At 36.1% G+C, this 12,909-nt stretch overlaps 2 protein-coding genes across 8 annotated transcripts in view; one reads left to right on the top strand and one right to left on the bottom strand.

Moving 5' to 3' along the window:
- Positions 1-12,909, bottom strand: part of SKP2 (S-phase kinase associated protein 2) — a 134,105-nt gene that overhangs the window by 59,760 nt on the left and 61,436 nt on the right. Inside the window, exon 11 of one of the 2 annotated variants that reach the window (XM_063664724.1) lies at positions 4,430-4,504. The exons of the other annotated variant lie outside the window; for it this stretch is intronic. Within the exon in view, the coding sequence (XP_063520794.1) occupies positions 4,445-4,504 (60 nt within the window). The 3' untranslated portion in view covers positions 4,430-4,444. Of the gene's footprint in view, positions 1-4,429; positions 4,505-12,909 lie in introns of those variants that run through there. 2 annotated transcript variants of the gene reach the window in all.
- The window catches only part of NADK2 (NAD kinase 2, mitochondrial), a 51,200-nt gene that overhangs the window by 17,818 nt on the left and 20,473 nt on the right, over positions 1-12,909 (top strand). For all 6 annotated transcript variants that reach the window (XM_063664721.1, XM_063664720.1, XM_054487059.2 and 3 more), the window contains 3 exons: positions 128-209; positions 6,021-6,104; positions 7,818-7,954. In XM_063664721.1, the coding sequence (XP_063520791.1) occupies positions 139-209; positions 6,021-6,104; positions 7,818-7,954 (292 nt within the window). In that variant the 5' untranslated portion in view covers positions 128-138. The remainder of the gene's footprint in view (positions 1-127; positions 210-6,020; positions 6,105-7,817; positions 7,955-12,909) is intronic.

Genomic DNA, 12,909 nt, shown 5'->3' with positions numbered 1-12,909 from the left:
TGGGATAGGCTATAGCAGTTAGCAGGGTGGGGTATGATTGTTAAAACTACTAATTTTCAAAATGGCCAAAAACTAGATTTATAACAGAAATCTAATTATGTCTTGTATTTTGTCTTATGTTCCTTAGGTGATGGCACAATGCTGCTGGCAGCAAGTAAAGTCTTGGACAGACTTAAACCAGTTATAGGGGTAAACACTGATCCAGAACGGTAAGAAAGAACATATACTTTTTGTTTGATTTGTGTGGTGTGCTTTTAAATTTTTTTTTAGGTTATACATACATGCATTTCTGCTTTGCTTGCATAGTATCTTTTTATGTTCTGTCTTAAAATTTGGAAGCTATTTTTTATTTTCTTGACCATGTTCACATTCTTGGGCTCTGTTGCTACAGATATTTTACTAGGTATATGGTGTCTAAGTGGAAGCATCATTGTTCCTGGCCACCATGAACATTAGAACCATGTTCCAGAAGCATTCTAGTAATGAAATTTAGGTATGTAGAATTGAGTAGGATTGTCTTTTATGTAGTTGTTTTCAAGGATATAGCTCTAGTTTTAAGCTCAGGCATGAAAAATATATATACATCTAGCTGGCATTGGTGGTAGGAAATTATGTTATGGGATGGACCAGTTCTTACATTTTAGCTTCCCAGGTAGTTTGGGAGTAGGATCTGTGGCATAATAGACCTGAGTTCTTGACCCAGGTGAGTGTTGGGGACCTTTGGTATTGCTGAGGAGGGACAAGTTAATAATGATCCATTTTCTGCCCTTCCTTATGGCTTGTATTTATATTCCTCATTATGCTACCACTGATTTTTTTGGGGGATGGTGACTTTACTGACTTAATAAAAAGACCTATTCAGACACTATTGGCACTTTTTTTTTTAACTTCCTTAGCTTCGTGATATTTATCCTCATTCTGTTTTAGCCACCCACAGTCATGACTATACCTGGACTTTATGGTGATCTGGAATTCCCTATCTCTACAATCCTAATTAATTCCACTCTGACTTTAGCCTCCTACCTTAACAGCAGTCTTACTACTTTATCCCACTAAATCTGCCCTTTGACTTTCATTATCTTGATCCCCTCCATTTTCTCCACTTATTTCTTCCTCACTTCATTCACTTTCTTAAATATTTCTTTCTTTCTTTCTTTTTTTTTTTTTTTCTGAGACAGAGTCTTGCTCTGTTGCCCAGGCTGGAGTGCAGTGGCCCACTCTCAGTGCACTGCAACCTCTGCCTCCTGGGTTCAAGCAATTCTTCTGCCTCAGCCTCCTGAGTGGCTGGGACTACAGGCATGCACCACCACACCTGGCTAATTTTTGTACTTTTAGTAGAGATGGGGTTTCACCATGTTGGCCAGGCTGGTCTCAAACTCCTGATCTCAAGTGATCCACCCACCTTGGCCTCCCAAAATGCAAATGTTTCTTCATCATTATCTTTCTGCACAATTCTAGATCAATCTGACCATCATCCTTTCTACTTCTTCATCAGTACTGCTATGGTCATCTGGGGAAAAAAAGATCATTGGGTTTGGTGGCACTTCCAGTTTGTAGTCTTCAGCACTTAGCGGTGGACTTAGAGTTGTACACAAACTTCCTATGTAGCCCTACTCATCTCTCTTCCCCATTCTCTGTGGTGGCTGCTTCAGTAGTTCAACTTTTGCATTCACTTTGCTTCCCTTATCCTTCTTTTTTCAATAAACCCACCTTTTTTTCACAGAGGAATTGAAAGTCACTGGATTAGAACTACTTCACCTTTTCTCCTGCTTAAAAAAATCTTGTCCTGTCTTGTCTTTTTTTTCTCTCCTGTCACACTTGACTCCTTTTAGCCTAAAAAGACTTGTTCAAGACTCCTGTTTTTCAAGAAAATTTTAAAAATCCTTTATCCTGTGTCACTCTCTTGGTTATTATCTCTTTTCCTTCCACTTATCCCCAAGCTTGGTATCTCCACTTCTTCAGTTCTCAGTTATTTTCTAAAACTTTGCAGTTTTTTTGTGGATTTGCCCCCAACCAGTTCATTGACATTGCTTTTGCCTTAGAGATCAGTGATATCCTACTTACCAAATCTACTGGATATTTTAGTCCTTGTCTTACCTGATTTCTGGGAAGTTTTGGTGCTGTTCCCTTATTTCAACTGTACTTTGTTGGCATTTATGATACCTCTTTCTTCCTATCTCTGTGACTACTTCTTTGTATCTCTTTTGAAGGATCTTACTATTTGGTTACTGGCTAAATACTGGTGTTTTTACATATTGTGCTCTGGGCCATCTTTTTTCTTCTTCAATTCCTATATTGTCTCTAGGGAGGCTGATTAATACTGTGGTATTATTGGAGTACCCTGGGACTCCAGAATCTTTATTCCAACACTGATCTTCTTGCTTCCATTCTTACCCTTAGAGTTTTCTTAGTTCTTCTCCCCACTGCAGCCAGCGTGATTATTTTATGGAAGTTTGATAATATTATGTGACTTTTCTGCCTAGATTTTTTTTTGTCGTGGCTCCCCATCTAACTTAGGGTAAAATCTACTTTTTTACTATGAATAGGGTGACAAACTTCTCCTGGTTTTCTTGGAACTTTCCTGGTTTTAGCACTGAAAGTCCTGTGTCCCTGGAGAATGTCAGTCCCCGGCAAACCAGGGGACAGTTGGTCACCTTAAATGTGACGTACAGGCTGTACATTATCTGGCCCTTTACCATTCTCTGTCCTTATTGCCTATTATTTTTCCCTTCATTCTATTCTAGCCACACTGGCCTCTACTTTGGATATATCCAGTGGTATTAAAAATGTAACATGTACAAATAAACTCTCCTCTCTCCCATCATTCTTAATGAATGAAATCATCTGTGCTGAAGCTGTAACTACCTCTCCCTCACTCTATCATCAAATTGGTCCTAAGTTCTAGGGAACTTAATTTTGAGTCCATCTCTTGCCATCCTCACTGCCACTAAAAATAGCTCAGCCCTTTATAGTTTGTTTAAATTACTGAACTAGCTTACAGTCTGTCTCCTTCTAACTCATCCTTTACACATTGCCTTAGTCTTCTTTCTAAAGTGCAGATCTAATTGATTATATCCACTTCTTATTAAATCTTTTAGAGTTTCCCATGACCTTCAGGATACATAATACATATTATCTTTCACTGTCTCTTACCTGTTTGCTTTTCTAGTTTCACCTGTCCTCATATGTCCACAGGCATGACACATTCTTTAGCTTAAAAAATATATTTTTGGAAACTAGAATCAGCCTGGGATCCTTTCTAAAAGGCTGTTCTTAACTGCAAAATGTAACTATATGAGTGTCCACCAACATGCTGGTTAGAGGCTCACACAGGGATGCTTTTACTCTGGTGGGGAGCTTTGTTGATATGTAAGACCCAAGGCACGATTTGAGAGTAGGTGAAAGAGTTCTCTAGAAGGCCTATGTCCCCCTAACCCACCCACCCATGCCTTTGTATGTGCTTTTGTCAAAAGTTCCCTTATACCACTTACTCACTTCTGTGTTTCTTGTTTGTTCAAGACTGGTGTTTCTCCTGGGTTGTAATTCCCTCCACAGAAAGCACTTATCCCTATATATTTATTTTCTGTCTCTTTTTCTCTTCCATTAGACTATAAGTTCCTTGAGTATAGGACCTTGTATTTTAATTTCTCTGTCACTAGCATAGTTTTATACATAGCTGGTAGGTAATAAACCCTTGAAAAATGAATGATTAATTAAGTGATTTTAGGGAATAGGGATAGAACCCCAGTCTAGCTGAGTAAATATTCCCTGAATGTAAATAATAGAGATCATTGGTTCAGTAATTAATTTTTAATTGCCATCAGTGTTGATGCATGTGGGTTTTAGAACTTCTTAATGGCTTATTTTTATATCATTAAGGTAAAAGATCACTTTAGTTATCATATGTTACACAGTTTATTGAACTATATTTTCTTTTGAAAACTGGCTTCATATTCACAAATTTGTGGGAATTTGAAGCTGGCAAGCAATTGTTAATATTGTCATCTCTTCTCTATTTTCTAGCTAGAATAACAGGTGTTAGAAGTTCTTTGGTTTCTCTTCTTGCCTCCAGGCAGATATATTAAATTGCCTTCTGGTTTTGTGTATGCTTCAAGTTGTCTGATTTCTTTATCTTAAATATAGTGGTGTCTCAGTCCTTAAAAAAAGCCCAGAAGTTAATATTCAACTTAAGTTTTTTCTCCTATTTATTAGTTGTCAAATGTTGCATAACAAATCACCCCAAAACTTAGAGGCTTATGACAGTAACAGTGTATTATTTCTTATGGGTTGCACATGTCAGGAGTTCAGGAGCAGTTTGGTTGGGTGGTTTTGGCTTGAGATCTCTCCTGAGGATAAGCAGATGTCAGCTTGGTCTGTAGGCATCTGAAGGCTTGACTTGGGCTGGAGGATCCACTTTCAAGATGGCCCACTCACATGGACTCATCTAAATCAAATGTGTAATTTCTATCCATCTCTTCTGTATTCTACAGCCACTCTGCTGAGCCTGGTAAATAATTACAACATTTGAAAGCTTAATATTCAAAACGGGATAGAGGGCATGTGGTAGTCAGCCTCCAAGGTAGCTTCCTAGTATTTAGGTACCCTTTAATGTACTCCTCCCTGCCCCCAATATTCAATCAAGGATGGCCTGCGTGACCAGTAGAATATGGTGTGAGAATGTGTAGGTTCCAAGGCCAGGTCATAAATAGTATTGCAGCATCTGTATTGGTCTTTAGGATTGTTCATTGTGGGGTAGGACAGCCACCATGATGTGAGGATACTCACAGGCAGCTCTGTGGAGAGGCTCACGTGGAGGGTGATTGAGGCCTCCTGCCAACAGCCAGCACCAATTTGCCAGCCATGTGAGTGAGCAACCCTGGAAGTGGTCGTGCTAGCCCAAGTCAAGCCTTCAGATGCCTGCCGCCCTAGCTGATATCTGACTGTAACCTCATGAGAAAGTCTTCTCTCTACAAGGGTTTTAGACTTGCAGTTGACCTCAGTAGGTATTATTCTATCAAATGACTGTTGATACCTTTTATATACTTAACATTGTGTGAACTATTACAATGAATATAAAAATTTAAAAACCTAGGCCTTACGCTTTCTTAACCTCAGTGTTGACCCGCTTAGATAAAGAAGTTGACTATTGACAACTTTGTAAAAACACTTTTCTGTGCTCTTCACGCTTACAAGTTGATTTACATTTATTATCAGGAGTTTGTTTTGCTAAGCCTACCCTCAGCCTTTTCTTCAAGATTGGAGTATCATTAAATGATGATGACTGAGCCTTTTGGACATCTTTAGGTGCCACATACTCTCATTTACACCAACCAATAGGCAATCTTACCACCTTATAATTTGCAATGATTTGTTTTAATTTGTCTTCCATATCAAGCTATGAACTCCTTAAAGGAGTTTCATTATTTATGTATTTTTGAATAAATGAAGGATTACATTGGATTAAGCTTTCTCAGTTCTTTTTTAGTGACTTAGGATATCTTAAATGACATTTCAAAAAGGATTATGGTTCAAAACATTTCACATAAATATTTTGATTCCTTTTGAGATTGCTGGTTTATCCTGATTTTGGAGATGAGAAAGCTGATGCTAAAGTGACTTGCCCAAAGTTAATAGTTAAATAATTTAAAAGTTAGAATAAAAATTTGAAGGTTAGTAGTTAAATAATGTAATGATTTGAACAACACTGTACCATTAAATAACTTTACAGGGTAATTAGTAGCAGATTTGCTGCTATTTTTAGTTTCATTGTAATGTAGAAACTCACATATTATTATGTATTATGGCATTAAAGCTGGATGTAGACTACTAATTCTATCTGGTCTTTTTTGTTTTTGTTGAAAGAACACAATTTTGTGGCAAAAAAATGGAATATAGAGTAGAAATTTTTAGAATTTCATTTTTTATTTTTATAGCTTAATGATACCTTTTGATTAAATGTTTTTGCTTCACCTTTTTTCTATTCCTCTTTATATCACCAAAAAATTCCTGTTAAAATATAGGTCTGAGGGTCATTTATGCCTGCCCGTTCGATATACACATTCCTTTCCAGAAGCCTTACAGAAGTTCTATCGTGGTGAGTTCAGGTAGGAATTTCTTACGGTTGTTCTTATGTAAGTATCTTAATAAGTATGTGCCATTAATAATGCTGTTAAAAAACAGAACAAGTCAGGCAGGGCACTGTGTCTCATGCCTGTAATCCCAGTACTTTGGGAGGCCGATGTGGGTGGATTACTTGAGCTCAGGAGTTTGAGACCAGCCTGGGCAACATGGTGAAACCTTGTTTCTACAAAAAATACAGAAATTAGCTGGGCATGGTGGCAAGCACCTGTAGTCCCAGCTACTTGAGGGGCTGAGGTGAGAGGATCACTTGAGCCCAGGAGGTAGAGGTTCCAGTGAGCCGAGATCATGCCACTGCACTCCAGTCTGGGCAACAGAGTGAGACTGTGTCTCAAAACAAACAAACACACAAAAAACCAGAACAAATCAGATAATGTTTGGATTACTCCATAGATATAACAGTAGCCATTAAAAGTAATGTATTAGCTGAGTCACAAATAGATCTAATTTACCTTCTCCTAGTCCAGTTGGAATTGTGGAGAGAAACCCTGACAAATATTGGTTGGCCTATAATATAACTGCATATAGAAATTTTTTTTCTCCTTCAGTGAGATAGCAGCCATGTCTCTACTTTCTTAACCTTGTTACATGTCCATATCAGTTTAGTGCAAAGGTTAATTAAAACTTTGGCTAAAATTGTTTGAATTTTCGGATTTTATATTTTTTATCTTTATCTCCCATCTAGTAATGATTGAGAGCTGGATTTAATCCAACCATGCTGAGATTCCTGGTATCTGTCTCACATAAAAGTATTTCTTAAGCAGTGGGGATGGGATTTTTAAAAGTTTCTTTTACTTAATGTGTTCAGTGGTCAGACCATCAGGAAAAGAGGAAGGTGGAGGAAGGAGCATGAGGTTGGCCAATTATATTTGAGAGAGCCAAGTTGGACTACTTTTTATTTCCTGACTTGGACTAGATTTTATAGTTGGGGAAAGCTTTTCCCACAGATGTTTGTGAAGTTGTATTAGATCTTCTTTTCAAGAGTCATTTCATTACCAATAATTCTAGTTTCTAGTCATTTCAGAAGTTTGACAACTTTAGAAATGGCTAATTTATAACTACCAAGTGGAAGTATATTTTTGTATACTTACCTAGCAGAATCTGTCCCACTGACTTTCGATACATTGATTATCGGTTTTGAAATCAATTAAACCTGATTTTTTTTCCTTTTACCAGAGATGTTATTTAAATTTTTAGGTGTAATCAAAACTGTTTTATTTATTGTTTCTTAATCCTTTTTTCCTTTTATTGTTTTAAAAAAACCTCCATTACAAAATTTGTGGAGAGGGATTTTTATCTAATCCAGCCATCTGAACACAATATTATTTTAATTTATGAATGCTTTCCTTTTTGTATAATATTTTTTGCTGAGCAAAGTACAAGCTGTATCTAGCTCAGTATCTTGGACTTTATGGGTTCTTGATAGAGTTTGACTTAAGTTACTTGGGAGATTTTGTACAAGCACATTAGGTGTTTCTGTTATAATTGAAAAGAGAATAAATATTCAAATCTGTCATTGATAAGGAAGCTATAGGCTTTAGGTGTTTCTGATATAATTTATTCATGGAATAACTAGTAACTAGTTTTTATTAACTATTTAATTTGGTTAAATTATTATAATGTCTACTCTTTAATTTATTCTATTTTAACATAATTTGCCTTTTCTTCACTTTTCTAAGGTGGTTGTGGAGGCAGAGAATCAGGTTATACCTTGAAGGGACTGGCATAAACCCTGTTCCTGTGGACCTTCACGAGCAGCAGCTAAGCTTGAATCAGCACAATAGAGCCCTTAACATTGAAAGAGCTCATGATGAAAGTAGGTGGATTGGGCATCAGATGTGTTTGGGGAAATATTTAACTCATAGTTCCTTTGACCTCAAATTTTTTCATGTAATAATTTATGATTAACTTGTTTTTAGTGTCATTAATAGCACTTAACAAAGTACAGTGAATTACTTCAGTTGTAAAGTTTATTAGAATCTGAAGTAAGAAATAATAGCATATTTCTAGAAGAAATGTTTTCTAGGACAGATTTGAAAACTAGCTGATTAGGGAAGGATTGTAAAGTATCTGATAAGATAGTTGATGTTTGAGAAAAGATTCTTGGCCTTAATCTTTGAAATGTCAAAAAAAAAAAGCAGTAGAGATGAAATGAGCTAATCTGTGGAAGATTATGATGGTTATACATGTTATATAGTTATACTTAAATATATTAAATATATTTATTGGGAAATTTTTCATTCCAGCCTTAGCATTTGTGCCTGAAGTATTTGTGTAGCTTAGAGAATATTAGCATAAGGTGATTTGGCAGCTTTTTTTCTTAGGAGGGTTAAAGCGAATTCTCCATTTTGAGCCATATTTTCCCACTTTTTCTAGCAAATGTAGGACTTTAATTGATGCAAGAATATCCCAAGAGAAATCTTAAATATTTGTAGACTGTATAAAAAGATACAGTTTTCTCCTGTGTTTTATTTTCTGGATAAATTTATCAGGAAAAGCTACTTTTACATTTTTGCTTTCTGCCTCTGCTCTCTCATGGTACCTGATGTTTATATCCCCTTATTCCAGAGTTTTTCATGGTGACTTACAGCTTAATAGGTTAGCATGTTTCTAAAATATGTGTCTATGTTGTGTTTTAAAGGTTCTTCTCCAAAAAAAATTCTATTTAAAAAAATCTTAAGAAATTATACGCACATGAACTTCTGTTACTGTTTTTGAAAGTCTGCAATAACTATTAAGTACAATTTAAAAATAATAGTTAAAAATTTTAATCCCTCACTGAAAGAAGTTACTGCTACCACTAATAGATGGTAGATTTGACTGTCTTCACCAGCAGTCTTATAAAAAGATATAGATTGGTATATAAAGAGTCACTGCTCAGATTCCTCAGATTCACTGTGTTTAGTTTATAAATGAAGTTAATGTTTCATATATAGAAACATACAAACTTAGTGAATCATAGCTCAGCATCTAGGATGTTCACATCTGATTAATGGTAGTTCCAGAAAAGGAACAGAAAAATGTTCAAAATAAAAAAATTATACATGATGATTTCTCAAAACAGGCAGGGGAAATTATTCAGCACGTTGGTCTAGGCAAAGATTTTATGGCTAAGACTTCAAAAGCACAGGCAACAAAAACAAAATAGACAAATGGAACTATATTAAACAAAAGCTTCTGTATAACAAAGGAAACAAGAGTGAAGAGACAGCCTACAGAATTGGAGAAAATACTTGCAAACTATTCATCTAACAAGGGACTAATATCCACAATATACAAGAAATTCAAACAACAAACAAACAAATAATCTCATTAAAAAGTGGCAAAGTCTCTGAATAGAAGTTTCTCAAAAGACATACAGATGACCAACAGCTATATGAAAAAATGCTCAACGTTACTAATCATCAGGGAAATGCAAATCAAAACCACAATGAGATATCATCTCTCCCCAGTTAGAATGGCCATTATCAAAAAGACAAAAATAAGAAATACTGGCAAGGATGTAGAGAAAAGGGAACTCTTGTACACTGTTGGTAGTAATATAAATAAGTAAAGCCATTATGGAAAACAGCATGAAGGTTTCTCAAAAATCTAAAATAGAACTCCCATACAATCTAGCAATCCCACTACTGGCTGTTTATCCAAAGGAAAGGAAATCAGTATAGCAAAGGGATACTGGCACCACATGTTTGTTGCCACCCTATTCACAATAGCCAAGTATGGAGTCAAAGTGTCCATCAGTAGATAAATGAATATGGAAAATGTGTATATATACACAATGGAGTACTATTCACCCATAAAAAGAATGAAATCCTGAGATTTGCAGCAACTTGAATGGAACTGGAGGTCACTGTGTGAAGCGAAAAAGTCAAGCATAGAAAGACAAATATCATATGCTTTCATTCATATGTGAGAACTGAAAAAGTTGATCTCATGAAGAGAGAGAGTACAGTGATAGTTACCAAAGCCTGGGAAGGGTGAAAGGTGGGATAAACAGAGGTTGGTTAATGGGTACAAATATGCACTTAGATGGAAGGAATAAGTTCTAGCGTTCAATAGCATAGTAGGGTGATTATAATTAACAATTTATTGTATATTTCAAAATACCTCATTTCAAAATAGCTGGAAGAGAAGATTTGAAATATTCTCAACACAAATGACAAATATTTGAGGTGATGGATATCCTAAATACCCTGATTTGATCATTATACATTGTATGCATGTATCAAAATATTACCTGTTCTCCATAAATATACACAGTTAGTATGAATCAGTTAATACTTTTTAAAAATTTCAATTAGGAAACTTAGGCAAGAGTCTTTGAATTGAAGGGACCCACAAAGTGTTTCACATAATTAATGGTAAAATGTTCTACACCAAGGTTTGTCAGAATACAAACAGCTACTGCAAACTTCCAGAGAGGAGGAGGAGATGGAGGGGGTGGTGACTGGAGCAGATTATTTCATATACACTTATCCCTTGGTGTCTGAGGGGGATTGGGTCTAGGACCCTCTGCAGATACCAAAATTCGAGGATGTTCACATCCCTCATATAAAATGGCACAGTATTGGCATATAACCTATGCACATCCTTCCCTATACTTTAATAATCTCTGGATGATGTATAATACCTAACACAATGTAAATGCTATATAAATAAAGACTGGTTGTATTAATATAGAGAGATGAATTGGTTTAATAAACAATCCCAGAACTCAGTGACTGAATGCAAAAGCTTATTTTTAACTCATCTCACTGTCCAAGGAGTTTTCAGGCAACCAAGCCTGCTGCCAAATAGGGGCTGCTACCGTATTTTAAGGTCTCTGAGTCTTCTATTGGATCCTCTGCATCTTGTGGGGAGAAAACAGAGAACATAGAAGATCGCATGGGAAGTTTTAGGAACTAGGCCTTTTCATTACTTTTGTCCACATTCTGTTGGCCGTTACTAGTCACATGGCTCCATCTAGTGCAAGTAGACCTGGAAATAAAGTTTAGCAATATGACAGTGTGAGAGAATTACACAGTGTAGTAGTTTGTGTCACTAGTATTACAATTCTATGTTTAAAAATACAAATTATAATTTTGTAATCTATTCTCTTGGATAAAAAAGTAATCAGTGGCTGGGCACAGTGGCTCACGCCTGTAATTCCAGCACTTTGAGAGGCTGAGGTGGGCAGATCACCTGAGGTCAGGAGTTTGAAACTAGCCTGACCAACATGGTAAAACCTCGTCTCTACTAAAAATACAAAATTAGCCAGGCGTGGTGGCGCATGCCTGTAATCCCAGCTCCTCAGGAGGCTGAGGCAGGAGAATCTCTTGAACCTGGGAGGTGGAGGTTGCAGTGAGCCGAGATTGTGCCATCGCACTCCAGCCTGGGCAACAAGAGCTAAACTCCATCTCAAAAAAAAAAGTAATTGGTATGGAGTCTTATCTTTTCATGTCCCATTGAGGCAAGTTTTAAATGAACACAGTTCTGTGATTAGATAAGGTTTAGTAGTCAATTAGTATGAAAAAATAAGCAGAATTAAGATGATTAATGAGATTTGAAACAATTTTATTTATTGTCAAACTCATTTGACAAAAGTTTTGAATTGAAATTGAACAAGCACATGTAATAAAAATGTAATATGGAGAGATAAATTAGGATGAGGGAAAATGGGAATAGAGGTGGAAAGTCAAGACCACATAAAAGGGAAACATGGTTACAGTTTGATGGTGAGAGCTCAAATTTACTGGTAATATTTCATGAGTACCTATTGTTGAGCATTTGTAGGAAATCTGTGGGGATAGTAATCTAAAACAAATTTCATTAGTAATTAAGGAAAAGTAATTTAAACAATAAATTTTAGCCATTTATGTTTGTAAAACTGTCAAGAATGAAAATGTGAATATATGTAGTACCTAAGACAGTTTAAAGCCAGTTTTAGTCTTATGTGCAATCAAATTTGATTAAACATATCAAATCCTTATATATATATATATGCATATATAGCTTTTTGTATCAAGGTCTTTCTCTGTATTATGAAGTTGAGCTGATAATTTAGGTAAACAACAAGTGCTCCAAGGGTACTTGGTATTGTAATATAATATCAACTTGTTATATTTGAAAGAATAATTGGGTTCCCTTTAGGCAGTTATAGTCCAACAGAAATGAGAAAAATATAATGTTCAATTTAATAAACATAATAAACAGAAGAATATAATAATTAGGCTACGAAGTCAAAGGAGAAGAATAGATCAATGTCGTCTTGGTGACCGTGGTGGTTTTATTAGTGTATTTGGTAACTATAGTGTATTAGGTAACTATTGTTGTATAACAAATCACTCAGTTTAGCATCTTAAATGTAAACATTTATGACCTCACACAGATTATAAAGGTCAAGATTCTAAGAGTAGCTTAGCTAGTTACTTCTGGTTTAGGCAGGAGGTGACAATCAAGCTGTTGGCCAGGACAGCAGTATATGAAGACATGACTGGAACTGGAGAACACACTTTCCAGCTCATCACATGGCTTTTAGCAGAAGGCTTCAGTTCCTCACCATGTTGGTCTCTCCAAAGGCTTGTTCATGTTATCTCTTCCTCTAGAGCAGGTGATCTGAGAGAAAGAGAACAGCCAAGGTGGAAGCAATAGTGTCTTTTCTAACCTGATCTCAGAAGTGATATGCCATCACTGCTGCCATATTCTGTTGGTCACACAGAGCAACCCTAGTATGATGTGGGAAAGAGAGTGTGAGTATATGTATTCACAAAATTGTGAATACCAGGGAGGCAG

The sequence above is a fragment of the Pongo pygmaeus genome, chromosome 4 (genome assembly GCF_028885625.2).
Source record: "Pongo pygmaeus isolate AG05252 chromosome 4, NHGRI_mPonPyg2-v2.0_pri, whole genome shotgun sequence".
NCBI lineage: Eukaryota > Metazoa > Chordata > Mammalia > Primates > Hominidae > Pongo > Pongo pygmaeus.
The sequence above is the reverse complement of the archived record's forward strand: the minus strand, read 5'-3'. Positions and strand labels throughout refer to the sequence as shown.